General features: G+C 52.4%; 3 protein-coding genes across 3 annotated transcripts; 2 read left to right on the top strand and 1 right to left on the bottom strand.

The window, feature by feature from the left end:
• Positions 1–4,010: 4,010 nt before the first annotated feature.
• Positions 4,011–4,785, top strand: EX895_001538 (uncharacterized protein; the record flags this gene model as incomplete). Its single annotated transcript, XM_029882137.1, has 5 exons — positions 4,011–4,090; positions 4,152–4,269; positions 4,351–4,433; positions 4,508–4,663; positions 4,743–4,785. The coding sequence occupies 5 exons, from the start codon at positions 4,011–4,013 to the stop codon at positions 4,783–4,785; spliced, it is 480 nt and encodes a 159-aa protein (XP_029741738.1).
• Positions 4,786–8,005: 3,220 nt separating this feature from the next.
• On the top strand, positions 8,006–9,058 carry EX895_001537 (uncharacterized protein; the record flags this gene model as incomplete). The annotated part of the gene is made up of 1 exon (XM_029882136.1): positions 8,006–9,058. One exon carries the CDS (start codon positions 8,006–8,008, stop codon positions 9,056–9,058), a length of 1,053 nt encoding a protein of 350 aa, XP_029741737.1.
• Positions 9,059–11,222: 2,164 nt separating this feature from the next.
• On the bottom strand, positions 11,223–14,102 carry EX895_001536 (uncharacterized protein; the record flags this gene model as incomplete). The annotated part of the gene is made up of 1 exon (XM_029882135.1): positions 11,223–14,102. One exon carries the CDS (start codon positions 14,100–14,102, stop codon positions 11,223–11,225), a length of 2,880 nt encoding a protein of 959 aa, XP_029741736.1.
• Between the last annotated feature and the right edge of the window lie 652 nt (positions 14,103–14,754).

Here is a 14,754-nt window from a genome sequence, read left to right as displayed (position 1 = left end):
CTCCTCAAGAAGGAAGTGCAAGCCGTGCGAAAGATCCAGGATGGCGTAGATGGCGCAGCTCGGCCGAAGCTTCTGCGTTCCGAAACTCCGACAGATCGCGCCTGTGCCCTGTATTGTACGTCCTCTTACATGTCCGCATCAGTAGTCGATAAGGAGAACGACAACCAAACGATCGGAATTTGTTCTTTTTTCCGCAACTGAACCAGCGTGACGTTCCAGGCAGTTCGGCGAGTTTGCCAATACTCGTTCTGGTCTGCGAGGGAAGGACGCACGGGGTCGTGTTGAGGAGAAGCGTAGCTTTCTCATTTACGTGTAGGTGCTAGCACAAAGATTGCATCCTTTGACATCGATCGAAAGCTGGTTTCTTCGGCCAACGCTCAAGAGCGTCCAGTCTGCGGGGCTTCAAAAAAGGGTGAGCGGCACGTCCGGACCATCGCCACCACTCACACGGTAAGTTCAAAGATCGATCAGAAGAAAATCCTGGAAAGAGGCGTCAAGAAAGCGGGCTACACTCTCTTTGTGGGATAAGCATCACATGTGGGAGATTTTTGCACCGAAATCCGTCTCTACGACTTCTTAACATTTACTGTTCAAATGCGATTTGGTCACAGATCGAAATCCTAATCAAGGCGTTGAAGCAAGTCCGTGTACTGTCGGCGATCTGGAATTGCGCATGACGCGGTGACGCCAGCATCATTCGACAGGAAGGACGGGCCTAAATTTCCTGGTCGCCGGCGCGTGCAGACGACCCCTCCGACCTGTGATCGACTTGGTCGCTGTTAGTAACCCTCGAGTGTAACAAGATCGAGAAAGCCTGGAAAGTGGTTCTGTCCACCAGACGCATCGTCAAGGCGTTGCTGTCAAGGACCTGCCCGCCGAAGCATCGCACAAGCAGAAAGATCTTCCTCGCTCGCTCGAGGCGCTTGATCAGACCTGAGTGAGACAGCTCAGCCCTTCGTGACCACCCTTCCATCGCCCTCTCCATAATCGCGAATCCAGCTTGATGGAAGGCCTTTGTTTCGGGCGACGGCGCACTTCCTTCGCTAATTTGTGCAACGAGCCTGACGAAACAACTGCCAAGCTGCGCATAGGCCTCGTATACTCTCTTCATTGCCGACGTGTATTCCGTCTCTCGATCGAGGAGCTGACCCAGCACATCTCTTACCGCAGCGGCAGTGAAGTTGCTCGGAGCTTCATGTTCTGCCGCGGTGCCGGCAGGCCGAGTCAAAGCGTCACAGAGCACGAGTGAAGAGATTTGTGCAACAGTCTGCTGCTTCTTGAAAAGCTTCTGCAGGAAGACTGCATGTCGCCTGCAAGCTTCTTGAGCTGCAGCGCTAGCTTGACGCTTTCCTTTCGATCCTCGATGACCCTTTTGCTTCTTCGATGCCGCTGCCACCTCCGAAGGCTTTGCAGCGATTGACGCTTGGAAGGATCTTGCCGACAGTAGGATCTTCGTATCCTCAATCTACGAGTCAGCCACTTGTGTAATATTAAAGAAAACTTCCACAGGTAGACTCACCCTATAGCTTTCACCGCGATACATGTAGCTGAAGTGTTGCGATCGATTGCCAGTCCGTTCAGTCTGGACCCCACTTGCACGAAGAGCACTGAGGACTGCCGCGAAGATGATTGCAACATTCTCAGCGCTGTTTGCAGGGTTTGCAGGCGTTACGTACGTTTGAATGGACTCGATCAGTTCTGAAATCCCGGGCACCGCTTCAACTCCTTGGGGGAAGACCGCTAGGTCGATGTCTGCCGGGGACGATGAGCGGGTCTTGGGGTTATCATCATCCATGGTGTCTTCTAAAAAGGCGGCTGACCGTATGTGTTTGTTGCAGCGGGTGCGTCTCTGGGCTGTGTGGCAGTTGTTCTTGGGATGAGACTTGGTTTATGTATGAACGATTGCCTCGATGCCAGCGAACTATTGGGAACAGAACAATTGTTGTTCGGGAGACCGCATCAAACAAAAATGCGGCCCGCCTTGCGCTTCGTGCACCAGGAGAGTGGCGAAAGTGAATTTTGTCATAATGGTAATCGTGAAGTCTGAGTGCTAGCTTTCTTCGCCTTTTCTGACAGGCCTTCGCGGGTCCCACGCAAGAAGCCACGCAAGATGACAGCGAAAGCGAGTTGGCTATTCAGCATGCGGTAGACATTGGTCCGTCCAATCGACAGCAGGCTTGCGATCTCCTGGGAGAAAACGAGCTTGGACCCATGGGCCGCGTGACGCAACACTCGCCGAGGTCCGAGAGCGGGAGTCGACGCTCTAGAAGGAAAGACGCTGAGCGGCCGTTCCCAAGGCTACGCTCAGACCCCTTCTCGGCTGGACCTTATCGCTGTAGATGCAGCTATTGCATATCGAGACTTCTAACCGTCGAATTGCTCTCTTCCGCAGCAACACAGCAAAGCAACCTGCAATGGAATGGAGCAGGTGGCGTTGAACGATGCCAACGATGTCAACGATGTGAAAGCGACAACTCGTGTACCAGGAGTACTTCATTGTGCAGGTACCAGTGCCTGCCACATCCCTCACGGATCTGAACAATACAAGTTTGCCTAGTGTAACTTTGAACAAGAACGAGGAACGTGCGGTCAAGCTCGCCCGCGAGGCAGCGCTTTGTTCACCAGGATCCTGCAACAGAGCATGTTGTCAAATCGCTGTTGATCTTCGAAGGTTGGAAGGGACTACGCCTTCACGCGACACCTGCTCCGTCTGTGGTCTAAGCCACATCGTCTGCCGCTGCAATGGCTGCTATTGTACGGAAGCTACTTACGAGTTGCCTACTTTATTCGCCTTGTCGAATGATGTGCCATCTCTTCAACTTCAATGCACTTTCAGCTTGCTCCCTGCAGATACACTCAACAGGCAAACGCTATGCCGCTCTTCTATCGAGAAGGGCAGAGTACTTGTATATAATTCCGGTCCACCAGACCATTGCTCCAATCATCCACTCCCCATATTAGCTTCCCCAATAAGGACGATTATCATGGTGTACGAAGCGACCACGTTACTTGGCGAAGGTGCCTTCGGCCAGGTCTACTAAGCGAAGTGCTCGGATAACAAGAACGTAAGCTGAAATGCTCTTGTTCTGCCAAGTTTTCTTGCATCGCTAATCGACCGTCTTTCTCTGTTTCGCTTGCCAGCTTGTTGCTGTCAAGATCGTCCGACCTACGAATCATACGGAGCATCGAGCAGCACTAGAAGAAGTTCGCATCAATCGTTTGATCAGCCACGTGGCGATCGTTCGCTTCATAGAAGCATGGAAGGAACCCAACTGTGTCTACAGTGTGTTTGAGCTTTGCTCAGCAAATCTAGCCGCATACATCGACTACGTACACGCACCTAGGTAAGTCCGGCCGTAACGCTGTCATCCTCTCTTTCACCCAGTCCTGCAAGCCGCTTAGATCCTTTCCATATCTCCATTGCACCGTCCAGTCTTGGAGTTGAACATCGGCTCGCAGTGTTTGAACAAGTCAAACCAGAGCGAGTCACTCTTCAACTCATATTCGCGCTGCATTATCTGCACTCGGACAGGACTCGATCCAAATCCATACTGCACCGAGATCTAAAGCCCGAGAACAGTAAGAGACAATAGTCCCAAGCATCGTTGTGTGCGTCGGGGCACCTTCTACATTCAATCGACTTTGACTAATGAGCTGCTGATTCGTTCTCTTTCTGCTTCCGACAGTTCTTCTCGACTCATCGGGAGTCGCGAAAATCTCAGACTTTGGTCTGGCCTGCTTGGTTGACAAGGGCCGGAAATCGAAGCTCGGAATTGCTGGCGTGGGTATCACCCACCAGTTGTTGTGTTATACCTCTGGAATTTGTCTGACCAGCTGTGTCCGTTCTTCATCTTGTTGTACCAGACCCCCGGCTTCCGTAGTCCTGTAAGTACTTCCGCCACGAGGTGCACGGTGGATTTTTCGCCGTTTTGAGGCCGGCACGTAACGAACAGAGTTTGTTTCGCTTTCCACTGACGATTGTGGGCGTGCATTGATCATTCTTCTAGGAAATGCTGAAAGGCCAACCGTACGGCACTGCCACCGACATTTGGTCCCTCGGAAATGTCCTGTGGGAGCTGTTTACAGGCATGTAAGTTCTGTGCCTCTTCCCATTGCTCAGCAGATATCTTACTACCGTTGCACTCTGACAGGCTTTTGCATCGCGAAATGGATGCGAACCCATGCAAGTACAACATCCGAATCAACGTTCGATCGGTACACCAGAGATTTGCGCTAAGCCACGCAGTCGAAGACATGCTTTCGCAAAAGGTGCGTCCGTGGTACAATTTTGCACATCTTCCTCGACGCTGTCATAAACGACATGCTCTGACCACGCTTGGTTTCGTTCAGGACGACGTAAGGCCCAGCACGAGCGATCTCTTTAGCGATCCGGGTATCCTTGAAACACTCTCCCAGCTCTGGCGCCAGGATATGTAAGGGCTTCATGTCGCTTCTACTGCCGAACCCCGGTCATCTGATACTGATTATGTTATTTCATGCACCACAGCAGCCTTTGTCTGGGAGGCAGTGGTCCTTCCAGGGCAAATAGAGCTTCATTGTCTCCGATGGATAAAGGTCGTGACGGTCGCATTAATCGAAAACCGCAGTATGAGACAGCTGTCTCCTCTCCCGTCATGGAGGGAAGCAGAACTTCAAGAGACGAGTGAGTATACAATCCCTTCTTTTTCTTGTTCACGTTGGTATTGCACGCATCCTGACGCGCACTTTGCTGGACCTTGAAGGTCAGTTCCTGTTTTCAGCTTCAGGCGCATCAAGCTTGGATGATCGATAGGCTGGCCATTGTAGTTTGCTCCTATCTTGTGTACCTTCGAAGCGCGAGACTGTTGACGTCCAGTGTCCGCAGAGCGACGGCCGCTTCGAGGTGACGGCCGGCTGTGCCCTGCCAAGAAGTTGGATTGGGCCGTAAAGCACAACACCAGTGTCTGGTTTTCCAAGAAATTTACGCGTCGCGGCCGTCAAAATTTCAAACCGTAACCACACTGAAGCAGTGTTGTTCAAACGGCCGCGCTTTTTTTCCCATCCAAATGTGAGGTTTTGTGATTTTGGCAGGAGCGGCCAGGGCCGTCTCCACTGCAAACGGCCACGCGCCCAGGGCTAGGGATAGGATTCGCTCTCACTAGCAGGCCGCTTTCGACCAGTCCTTGGCATCTAATTCACCTAGCCATGACGGACCGTCTATCAAATGCGAAATCTTTCCTAAGCCAATTTGGCTCTCCTCGATGCATACTTTCCATTTCCCCCTCTTGTAAATTTGGAAGATATCTCTTGGTCGGGAAACAGATTCCGTGTTAGCTCCGTTCTCACATGGCCCGCATAAGCTCTCCCGATCAAAACCTTCTGTCGATCAGTTAGCTCCATGTGCAGCGCCCTTCTTTGACGGGAAGGTGTTGTGGGAAGGCAGCCGTTTTCCGATGTCCATGGAGTTGTGGTTTTTCTTGTGTGTGTTTTTTTTTTGTGTTTTTGCCTATTCCCGAAAACGACGTCGTTTTCGGGGAGTATGTGCCGAGTGAGCCTAACACACTAGCTCTCGGAGGTATGCATTTGGTGCGGGAATTTTGGCTATAACGTAATTACAGTAGTACCGACGCATATGTAGTACCGACGCGTTTTTAAAATGAAAAAAGTCCCACCAATGTGATGGAGTGAGCCGCATGATCGTGAAGCCTGAGTCCGCTCCTTTCCGGAGCCCCACCATCCAAGTTTTTGGAACTTGTCGGCAACATCGCATCTACAGTCAACACCGCTCATATCCGTGACTGAAGCCTCTTTTCACGCCTTCCATCCCACCTGCATGCCTCGACACCCCTCATCCAAGCGTTCAGTGTCGGCCCGTACTGAATCAGCTGCACAGCGAGGCCAGAAGGAAGCCCGCCTTCAACAAGCCGCTGCTGAGCTTGGCAATGGCGATCATAACAGCATTCGAAAAGCTGCGGCCGCCCATGACATCCCAGAAGCAACGCTGCGCCACCGAATGGAAGGTCATCGTCCAAAAGCCGAAGCTCAAATTGACCAACAGCGCCTAACCCCGGCAGCAGAGAAGGCGCTTGTTGAGCATATCCGGCGTTGCGCTGTCAGCGGATACCCTCTTACACCTGCGCTTCTCCGACAGTACGCGAACAGTATCACACGCCCTGTTCCTGGCAGCAGCAGGCCGCCGGAAGTTACTCATGCATGGCTTCAGTCATTCCTACTTCGGCATCCCGCTATCCGGACCCATTGGTCTCGATGCCTTGACAATGAACGGCTCACAGGCGCCAACAAGGGTGTTATTCGACAGTGGTTTGATTCGCTTGGCCAAATCATGTGTGAGTACAGCATGGCCTCAACAAACATATTCAACATGGACGAAACTGGCTTCATGTTCGGTATTGCTGGTAGCGAGCGCATAGTTGTTCCTTCTGGCAACCCAGCAAGTCGATTCAGGGCGCAGCCAGGCAATCGAGAGTCGGCAACAGTCATTGAGTGTATCGGAAGCGGTGGTCAGGTACTGCCACCCCTTGTGATCACCAAAGGCGTACGCCACACTGTTGGTGAGCATCGCCGTATGACTGGCATTCCAACTACGTGGCACTTCTCAAAGTCACCAAACGGGTGGACCAACGCTGAGATTGCTGTCGAATGGCTTGAGACCATCTTCGACCCCAGCACAAAGCCGTCAACGCCATCAGAATGGCGCCTTCTCATCATCGACGGCCATGGTTCTCACACAAGCACGGCGTTTTGCGAAGCTGCTTGGGCACGCCGGATCATCCCATTTCTGCTGCCAGCACACGCAACACACGTGATGCAGCCGCTTGACATCTCAATCTTCGGCCCGTTGACAGGAATGTACCGGCGTTTGGTTGCAGAAGCTGCCGAGCACGTAGGCACAATTGATAAGGCACAGTTTGGAACTTTTTATGCCCAGGCACGGGAAAAGGTTCTGACACAGTCTAGGGCCCGTAAAGCATTCTCAGATTCTGGGATCATGGTTGATCCGAGTCCAGAGATTGTTCTACGCCGTCTAGCTGGTGCTTCTATTCCAATCGAAGCTTCTGGAACGCAGCAGCGTCAACCGCTGCAGAAAGTTGCTGTTCCTCGTACAGCCTCGGCGTTCAATGCCACTGTTGATGCCTACCGCCAGGAACCCGAACTCAGGGATGCACGTACTCTCAAACATTCGATCATGCAGGCTCACGAGGAGGCGCAGGCTTCTAATGCAGTTCTAGAAGCCGAGAACTCTATCCTACGGAAGCAACAAGAACATCGAGGCAAAACATCGGAGAAGCTTGGAAGGAAGAGGGCAAGGGGAGATACAAGGGTGTTGACAAAGGATCGTGTCATCACCCGTGAGCATGCAGAGCAACAGTTGGTGGCAAAGGTTCAGCCAACTTCGAGAAATGGAGGAGGAAACCATCAGGAGGAGGAGGTGGTGGAGGTGTCATCTCCTAAGACCGCAGTTCCTGTTGGCAACGATGAGTCCTATGATGGCGATGAAGCTGTTTTGGCATCAACAACAACACCCCCTGCACCCCTGACGCAAACCCCCCTTGACAACCTCGACGACAATGAGCCTCTTAGCGCAATCAGTGATGGCGACGACGACCCCTTTGGTTTTTTTGAAGCACTTCCCCAGCCTGGCCCTTCTTGTATGAAGCATTGACTTCTGTCTTGCTCACCATGTATGGTAGTATCACACCTTCCCGCGATTGAAGTTTCACGTGCTCTTGTTCAGAGATGGCCGAGCTCACGATCACGACGGGTACTACCATCAGATTTCAATTAAGCTCAAAAAACGCGTCGGTACTACATATGCGTCGGTACTACTGTAATTACGTTATGCAACAAAAGCGCTGGATGCGTGGAAATTGCCATAAAAGAGGTCGAGGCTGGTGTGCCAACGTTGTCCGTCGCTCTCCACCAAGCACGACTGCATTGCAAATTGCTGCGGTAGAGTAGTTTTCGGCGCATCATCAACGTCGCACATCAAGGAAAGCGCTACGTCATGTCAAGCACGAACGTCTACCTCGTCACGGGAGCCAACGGTTTCATCGCGTCGCTTTTGGTCAAGCGACTGGTCGAAGAAGGTGCATACGTCAAAGCCACTGTTCGACGCGCAACTTCGGGGGACCAGGTGAAGGACTCCATTTCACAAGATGCCAAGGGTAAGCTTGAGATCTTCCTTACTCCGGACATCACCGTCAAGGGAGCTTTCAAGACGGCACTCCAAGACGTGACGCATGTCTTCCACACGGCGTCTCCCGTGCCTGGACCAGGAATGACGGATGCGAAGGACTTCCTGGACCCTGCACGTGCTGGGACTCTAGCGCTGCTTCAAGACGCGAGCGAGACGCCCACTGTCCAAAAAGTGGTCTACACCTCGAGCTCAGCTGCAATTCTCGACCTTTCGCGCCTCAACACGGGTAACACACACACGGAGAAGGACTGGAACCCAATTACATACGAAGATGCGCTCAAGATCGGAGAGGGATTGAAGTCGTCCAATCCAGCCGAGGTGCAGCAGGCGGGCTTAGGCGTCTACTGCGCCAGCAAAAGGGTGGCCGAGGAAGCTGCGTGGGACTTCATGAAGCAAAACAAATCGGGTTTCGCCTTGGCTGCGGTCCACCCGACACTAGTGATCGGTAATCCCACTTTGGCTGGCGTAGGGATCGAAGGTAGCAACGCGTTCTTGTGGAACTTCCTCACCACTCGACCCACCAATGATCTGGCCAGCATCTCAGCCTACGTCGATCTAGCTGACACTGTCGAAGGCCACATTCAGGCGATGAACAAGGACGAGGCCAATGGTGGAAGGTTCTTGCTGACCGCGGGGTCTCCTTTGATTTACGAGGTGATCCGCTGGGCCAAGGACAGACAGCCGATTTTACCGTTTGACGCGGTTGGAAAGCCAGAGAATGAGGAGGATGTGAGGAGCAAGATGACGAAATTAGATAATTCCCAGTCGAACAAGGTGCTAGGGATCAAATATCGGAGCGTCAAGGAGAGCGTCGAGGCATTTGCTGATTGGGTGGTCGAGAGCGGTGTAGCCAAGGCTTAGATGCAGCTGGGAGGTATCAGCAGCAGTCAAGACAACAATATTTCTTTGATCTTCTTTTGCCATCAGCTAATAGCAGCTCAATCACAGACTTTCGACCTCTTCCTCCACATCTTTCTTGGCCTCGAGCGCTAGTCTCACTCTCCGTACCATTGCCGTCGTATCCCTCCCGTCTCGTCCACCAGTTCTCATATTTCCCCGCGATCGTTCACCATCGACGCTGCGTTGGTTTTTGGTAGTCTTCCGTTGGGTACATCCATATTCCACCCCCTCTGACCACCTTTGTCTGCGATCTCGAGCTATCGCTCACCGAACCCCGAATCAGAGATCGAAGTCCCCCGATAACATCTGCTCGAAACGGCAACTCTTTGAAACGCCTCGTCTCCGCAATAGCCCTATCCGCTTCCTAAGGAAGCAGAGTTCCTAACCGAAAAGAAGTGTGAGCCTCACAAGTTGGACTTGCCATGCATGTCACCGAGTCTTGCGTATATAAGTATCGGCTCTTCTTTTGCGCCAACCTTTCAAGGCACCCAGCTCCCTTCACCCTTTGTCACTGACTGTCTTTGGTGAATCCGTGAAGCGCCCTTGCCCTTGCTCGACTTCACCTCAACATCACCATGGCCTTTCCGAACTGGTTGCATAGAGGCCGGTATCAGCGATCTGAGAGTCACTCCACCCTCATCTTGCTGTCATAACTCAAGCTATCGTTTGAACTAAGCATCGCTGGATCCTGTTTGCTTCGTCAAGATATTCCTCAGCCTTTAGCACCCCCTTACTAGAGAAGATCCCCTCTTCTGGGATGCGATGAGTGCAATTAGCCTGTCTTCCGCCTGTTTAGCATGCTGCTCATTAACCGTCGCTGAGAATGGCCAGAAGCTGAACCCAAGCCTGTGAGACAATCTTTGTTTTAGCACGTTCTGCGCTCTAGCTTCAGACAGCGCCTAGAGACTTCCATCAAGAGTGCCTACTCACGAGTGTTTGCCCGTCTTTGCCTTTCTCGCACACACTCGACTAGGCTACAATCAACAAGAAAGACCACAGTGTAGGTTAAGGGGGAGTGGCTGGAAGATGACTTCCCAACGGGTTAGAGAGAGTAACCCTGCGAAAAATAGTTGAAATAAAAATGAAGAAAAAACGGTGGAATTACATACATAACGATTTCAAACGACAGCCCTCGAGAGGTCCAGGCCACAGTCAATGAATGCGTCAAGTTCACAGTAAGACAGGGCACGATTGATTTAGTCCTGATCAGATGGGCAAGTTGGGGAGAGCTTGTAAGTGGGCATCGTAGTGTTAGATTCGCACTGCATTATTTGTCCTGATGCCTTACTCCGTGCGTGAGATAGAGTTTGTGGGGTCGCCAGACGGAATGCTTAAGTTCCAAAGATGCTACTTTTTCTGGGCAAAGAATGGCAAGCTGTAATATCAAGTCGGCCAGGCGAGAAGCAACTGTCTTGACCTATATCCGCGTGCTCGATGGTGGGCGTTCAAGTGTTGAAGCTTTCGATATACCTGCCACGCCATGGTCCAACGCAGTTGAAGAGATGGTCGTAGTTGCTTAAGGACCAGCTGGCATGATTGCTACGTTGAGAGTTGTGGTTCTTTCCGCAGAGCTCTTCTAGAACTGCAAATGAATCTATCTGCCTGTGAGGCACTAGATGTGCTCGACGAAGGACGTCTTTCTATTCCCGCGCAGATACTTACGACAGGAAGCCAGCGTTGCTGTGCTCTGCCGACATACCAATTCAATTAGGATGAGGACAAAGGTTCTCGATGACATGACCTACCACTTATACACAACGGTGAGTGGAGAGTTGAGCGAATGAAAAAAGTTGCTCCGATGGAGTCAATCTCTTAATAAAAGGGCGTCAAATGGTGTCAAACGGTCGTAAATACAAGATCAACGATGCAACAGTTGCTGCTATGGCTGGTTTGGGCAAACCGTGTTGGCCAACCCCTATCCCTGTAAGGTTAGACACTTGCTGTATAATCAGTGGCCGTTGTTTGATGTGCTCTGGGAATATCTGGGGTGTAGAATGCATAATAAAATACTATCGGAGTAAGGTGTGTTACAGGTTCTAGTGCTGAAATGTTCATGGGGCCCGACTCTCACCCAAACCCTATTAACCCTCATCCCTTGACCCTAAGTGCATACTTCTCCCTGCCTTTAACGGTTGCTAAAGCGGAACACCTTGGTAAATGCAATTGTAGCAAGGCAGTTGAACACCACAAAGGCGATCAAGATACCTGCATCACGACCACGTTCACCGAAAGTAATGCCGAACCCACGGTAGAACTCTTCGCCGTTGGAATAAGTGCAATACAAGCAGTCTGCGGTTGCATCGGGGTTGGCCAAATATCCGCCCAAGCGGGTGACATAGTTGCCAGCCCACTGAGCACAAGTTTGACCAGAGGGAGGACTGAAACGCGAAAACTCGTTGGCAGCGCATTGGATGTCGAGTCCGTACAGCTCGTTGGCGATGAGTGGTGAAATGGAGAATCGAATCGGGTTGACGTTGTACAAGAACTTGCTGTACAGCGAACTCGACATGCTCTGCGGAGGCGAGAGAATACCGCACGTCAAGTTCAAGACGATCGTCAAGAAAGGTACGAACAATGATGCAAAGTAGGCCGATTTGGAAAACGACGCAACCATGGTACCGATGGAAACGGCAAACATCTCGAGCAGGAATGTCATGACCCAGAAGTAACCTGCTCGGTTCGAATCCGTGTTGAAACCAGTCAGGTAGTAGATGAGCACAAAGAACACCGTACCGCAAACCAGCGCATAGGGTACCTCGGAGATCAGCTGAGTCGCAGCAAATACGGTACCCGCAAACGTCTTACTCGTCTCTTCACGAATCCAGATGGACCTCGACATGATCCAGAAGGGCATGACCTGCGCCATGATGATAGCCGGGATAATGGCCAGCATGAAAATCACGAATAGTCGGTACTGTAGCGCAGCCACATTGTTGCCCAGCTGCAAGAAGAGCAAACCGGTCAACAGCGCAAACGCCAAGTGCTGGAAGAATCGAGTGTACTGGTAGGCAGGCTGGCGCCAAGTGCTGAGCATTGTCCTCTTTAGCACCACTTTGAACTGGTACAACCAGGGCGCGGCGTACTCGGTCGATCGCCCGTTGGTCGGTTTAGGCTTGTTGGCGTTTTCACGGTTGATCTGATTGATCATGCGCAGGTTGTCCAGGTGATCATCCGATTCCAGGTACCAATCAGCCCAGTCTCGGTCACCCACACGAGGCTGACTACCGGCTCCGATCGCGTCCAGCATGTATTCGGCAGGGTTGACACCAGGCGGGCACTGGGCACTACGCTTAGCAAGGTAGTCGATCACGTGCTTACCGTCCTTACCAATTGGTCCCGAGTACACGGTCTTACCGCCACGTTCCAGCAAAAGCAGTCGGTCAAAAGTCTCGAACAGCAACGCCGAGGGCTGGTGAATGGTGCAGAGAATGGTCTGTCCGCTGTCAGCCAGCTTACGAAGCAATCGACAGATGGTGAAAGCCGACTGTCCATCCAAACCCGAAGTAGGCTCGTCGAGGAACAACAGCATCGAAGGCTTGGCGGCCAACTCAACGCCGATCGTCACCCTCTTGCGGTCACCCACACCCAGACCGAAACCTGGGTAGCCAATAATCGCATCGGCAATATCTTGAAGTTCAAGCAGCTCGATAATGTCTTCGACGTACTGGTCCTTTTCAGCTTGAGGAATGTCGTGGCTCTGTCGCAAGTAAGCCGAGAAGCGGAGTGCCTCGCGAACGCTGCACATGGGTTCGTGAATATCCTGCTGTTCAGCGTAACCGCATTGACGCTGGAACGAAACATCGATGGGCTTGCCCTCGATCAAACGCTCACCACTGATGACACCAATGGTCTTGCGGTCGGCCAACACATCGAGTAACGTCGTCTTACCAGCACCACTCGAACCCATCAGCGCCGTCATCTGTCCAGGCTTGACGTATCCGTAAACCTTGTCAAGCAGCTTGCGGTGTCCACCCTGAACAGGAACAGTGTATTCCAAGTTTGACCACGTGAAAGCCTGGCCGTACACTTCGAGCTTGGCCTCAGTCTTTTCGGTAGCACCGGATCGACGGTCCTGCAGCTTCTGGTTGAGCTCCTTCTCTTCCTTGGTGGGGGGCTTCTTCACCACCATAGCCGAAGCAAAAGCACCTTGGTCCATCTTCTCGACCACAAGAGCTGTGATGGCAATGAATCCGAGGAGGAAGGCGATCAGAATGCCGACGTTGCGCCACAGATGGTTCGGCTGGTACCCAAAGCTTGCTTCCAAGTAAGCGATACCGGGGATCTGGTCCGAACCAGGAGTGGCACCGGCGAGGGTGCAAATCTGGTTGTCCGTCAGCTGCGTCGGGTATCCAGGGCCCGAGGGGATGATCTGTGCACCTTCGCAGGTAAAAGTGATCCTCTTGAACTCGTTGATCATCAAGGCTTCGAAGGCGTAGAACACCGGATTGATGTACGAGATCCAGAACAACCACCTCCTCATAGCAGCCTGAGGTATCACATAACCGGCCCAGAGAACCAGCATGGACATGACGATAGCAGCCAGACGAGCAGCAGAGTAGAAGTTGGTGGTGATGGCACCGAAGAAGGAGAAGAGCGCACGGAAGGCGTAGTAGGCGACGAGCACGATAAACCAAGCGGTGAAGAAGGCACCCGCACTACGTTCGAGACCGGCCATGAAGTAGAGGATGATGACGAACAGGGTGGCTCTTGGCACACCGAAGGGCAAATCGGCCAGCAGCTGAGCAAGAGTCAGGGCAGATGGACGGTAGAAAGCGAAACTAGTCTGGCGAGCCAAGATGGGTCTTCCCAGCATCTGCGTTGGCAATTCGGAGAAAGCGGTAAGCGAGTTGAAGAGGAGCAGGATGAAGAGACAGCCACCACGAGTGAAAACACCCGCCGAAGTAGTGGGCAAGTTGAAGAAGATACCGCCGGTCAACAAAGCTACAACGATGGCAGTGACGTACGACATAAAGATGTCAAATTTGTCACCGAGGATCATCTGCATCTGACGAAGCCAAAGTGCCTGCACCTGGGCAGCATACGAAACAGTGTACTGCGACTTGGAACGTACACCACGGTGCTTGGACTCGACGACAGCCGCTTTAAAACCCTGAGTGGCTTTGGCATCGGAGGTAGCAACAGCATCAAAAGCTTGACGCTCCTCGATGGCTTGCGTGAAGAAGCGGCTGTTCTTGTAGGCAGTTTCGAGCGCCTCGGGGTTGCTGGGAACATTGTTCTCGTCGCGGCCCTCTTGGAAGATACGTTCGTATTTGTCGGTGCATCCAGTGATGTAATCGGCCGAAGTCTGACGAGGACGATCCGCGAATCCGACGTCGATAAAGTATTGCCTGGCCTCGGTTCTAGGACCAAAGTAGACGCAACGGCCCTCATCGATGACAAGCACCTTGTCGAACTGCCCCCAGATACCCTCGGATGCCTGGTAGAGCGAGACAAACATGGTCGCCTCGAGCAGGTCGGTAAGCACACGCATGCTCTTGACATAGTCGAGCGCGGTACTGGCGTCCAAACCACGCGTCGAGTTGTCCCAGGAAAACACGCTGGCACCGGAAGCAAGACCTTCGAGGATGGAAACACGCTTGCGTTCACCACCGGAGACACCTCGCACGGTAGGACTTCCTACAAGCGTGTGCTTGGTG

The sequence above is a fragment of the Sporisorium graminicola genome, chromosome SGRAM_11 (assembly GCF_005498985.1).
Source record: "Sporisorium graminicola strain CBS 10092 chromosome SGRAM_11, whole genome shotgun sequence".
Taxonomy (NCBI): Eukaryota; Fungi; Basidiomycota; class Ustilaginomycetes; order Ustilaginales; family Ustilaginaceae; genus Sporisorium; species Sporisorium graminicola.
This window is presented reverse-complemented; position numbering and strand designations above follow the sequence as displayed.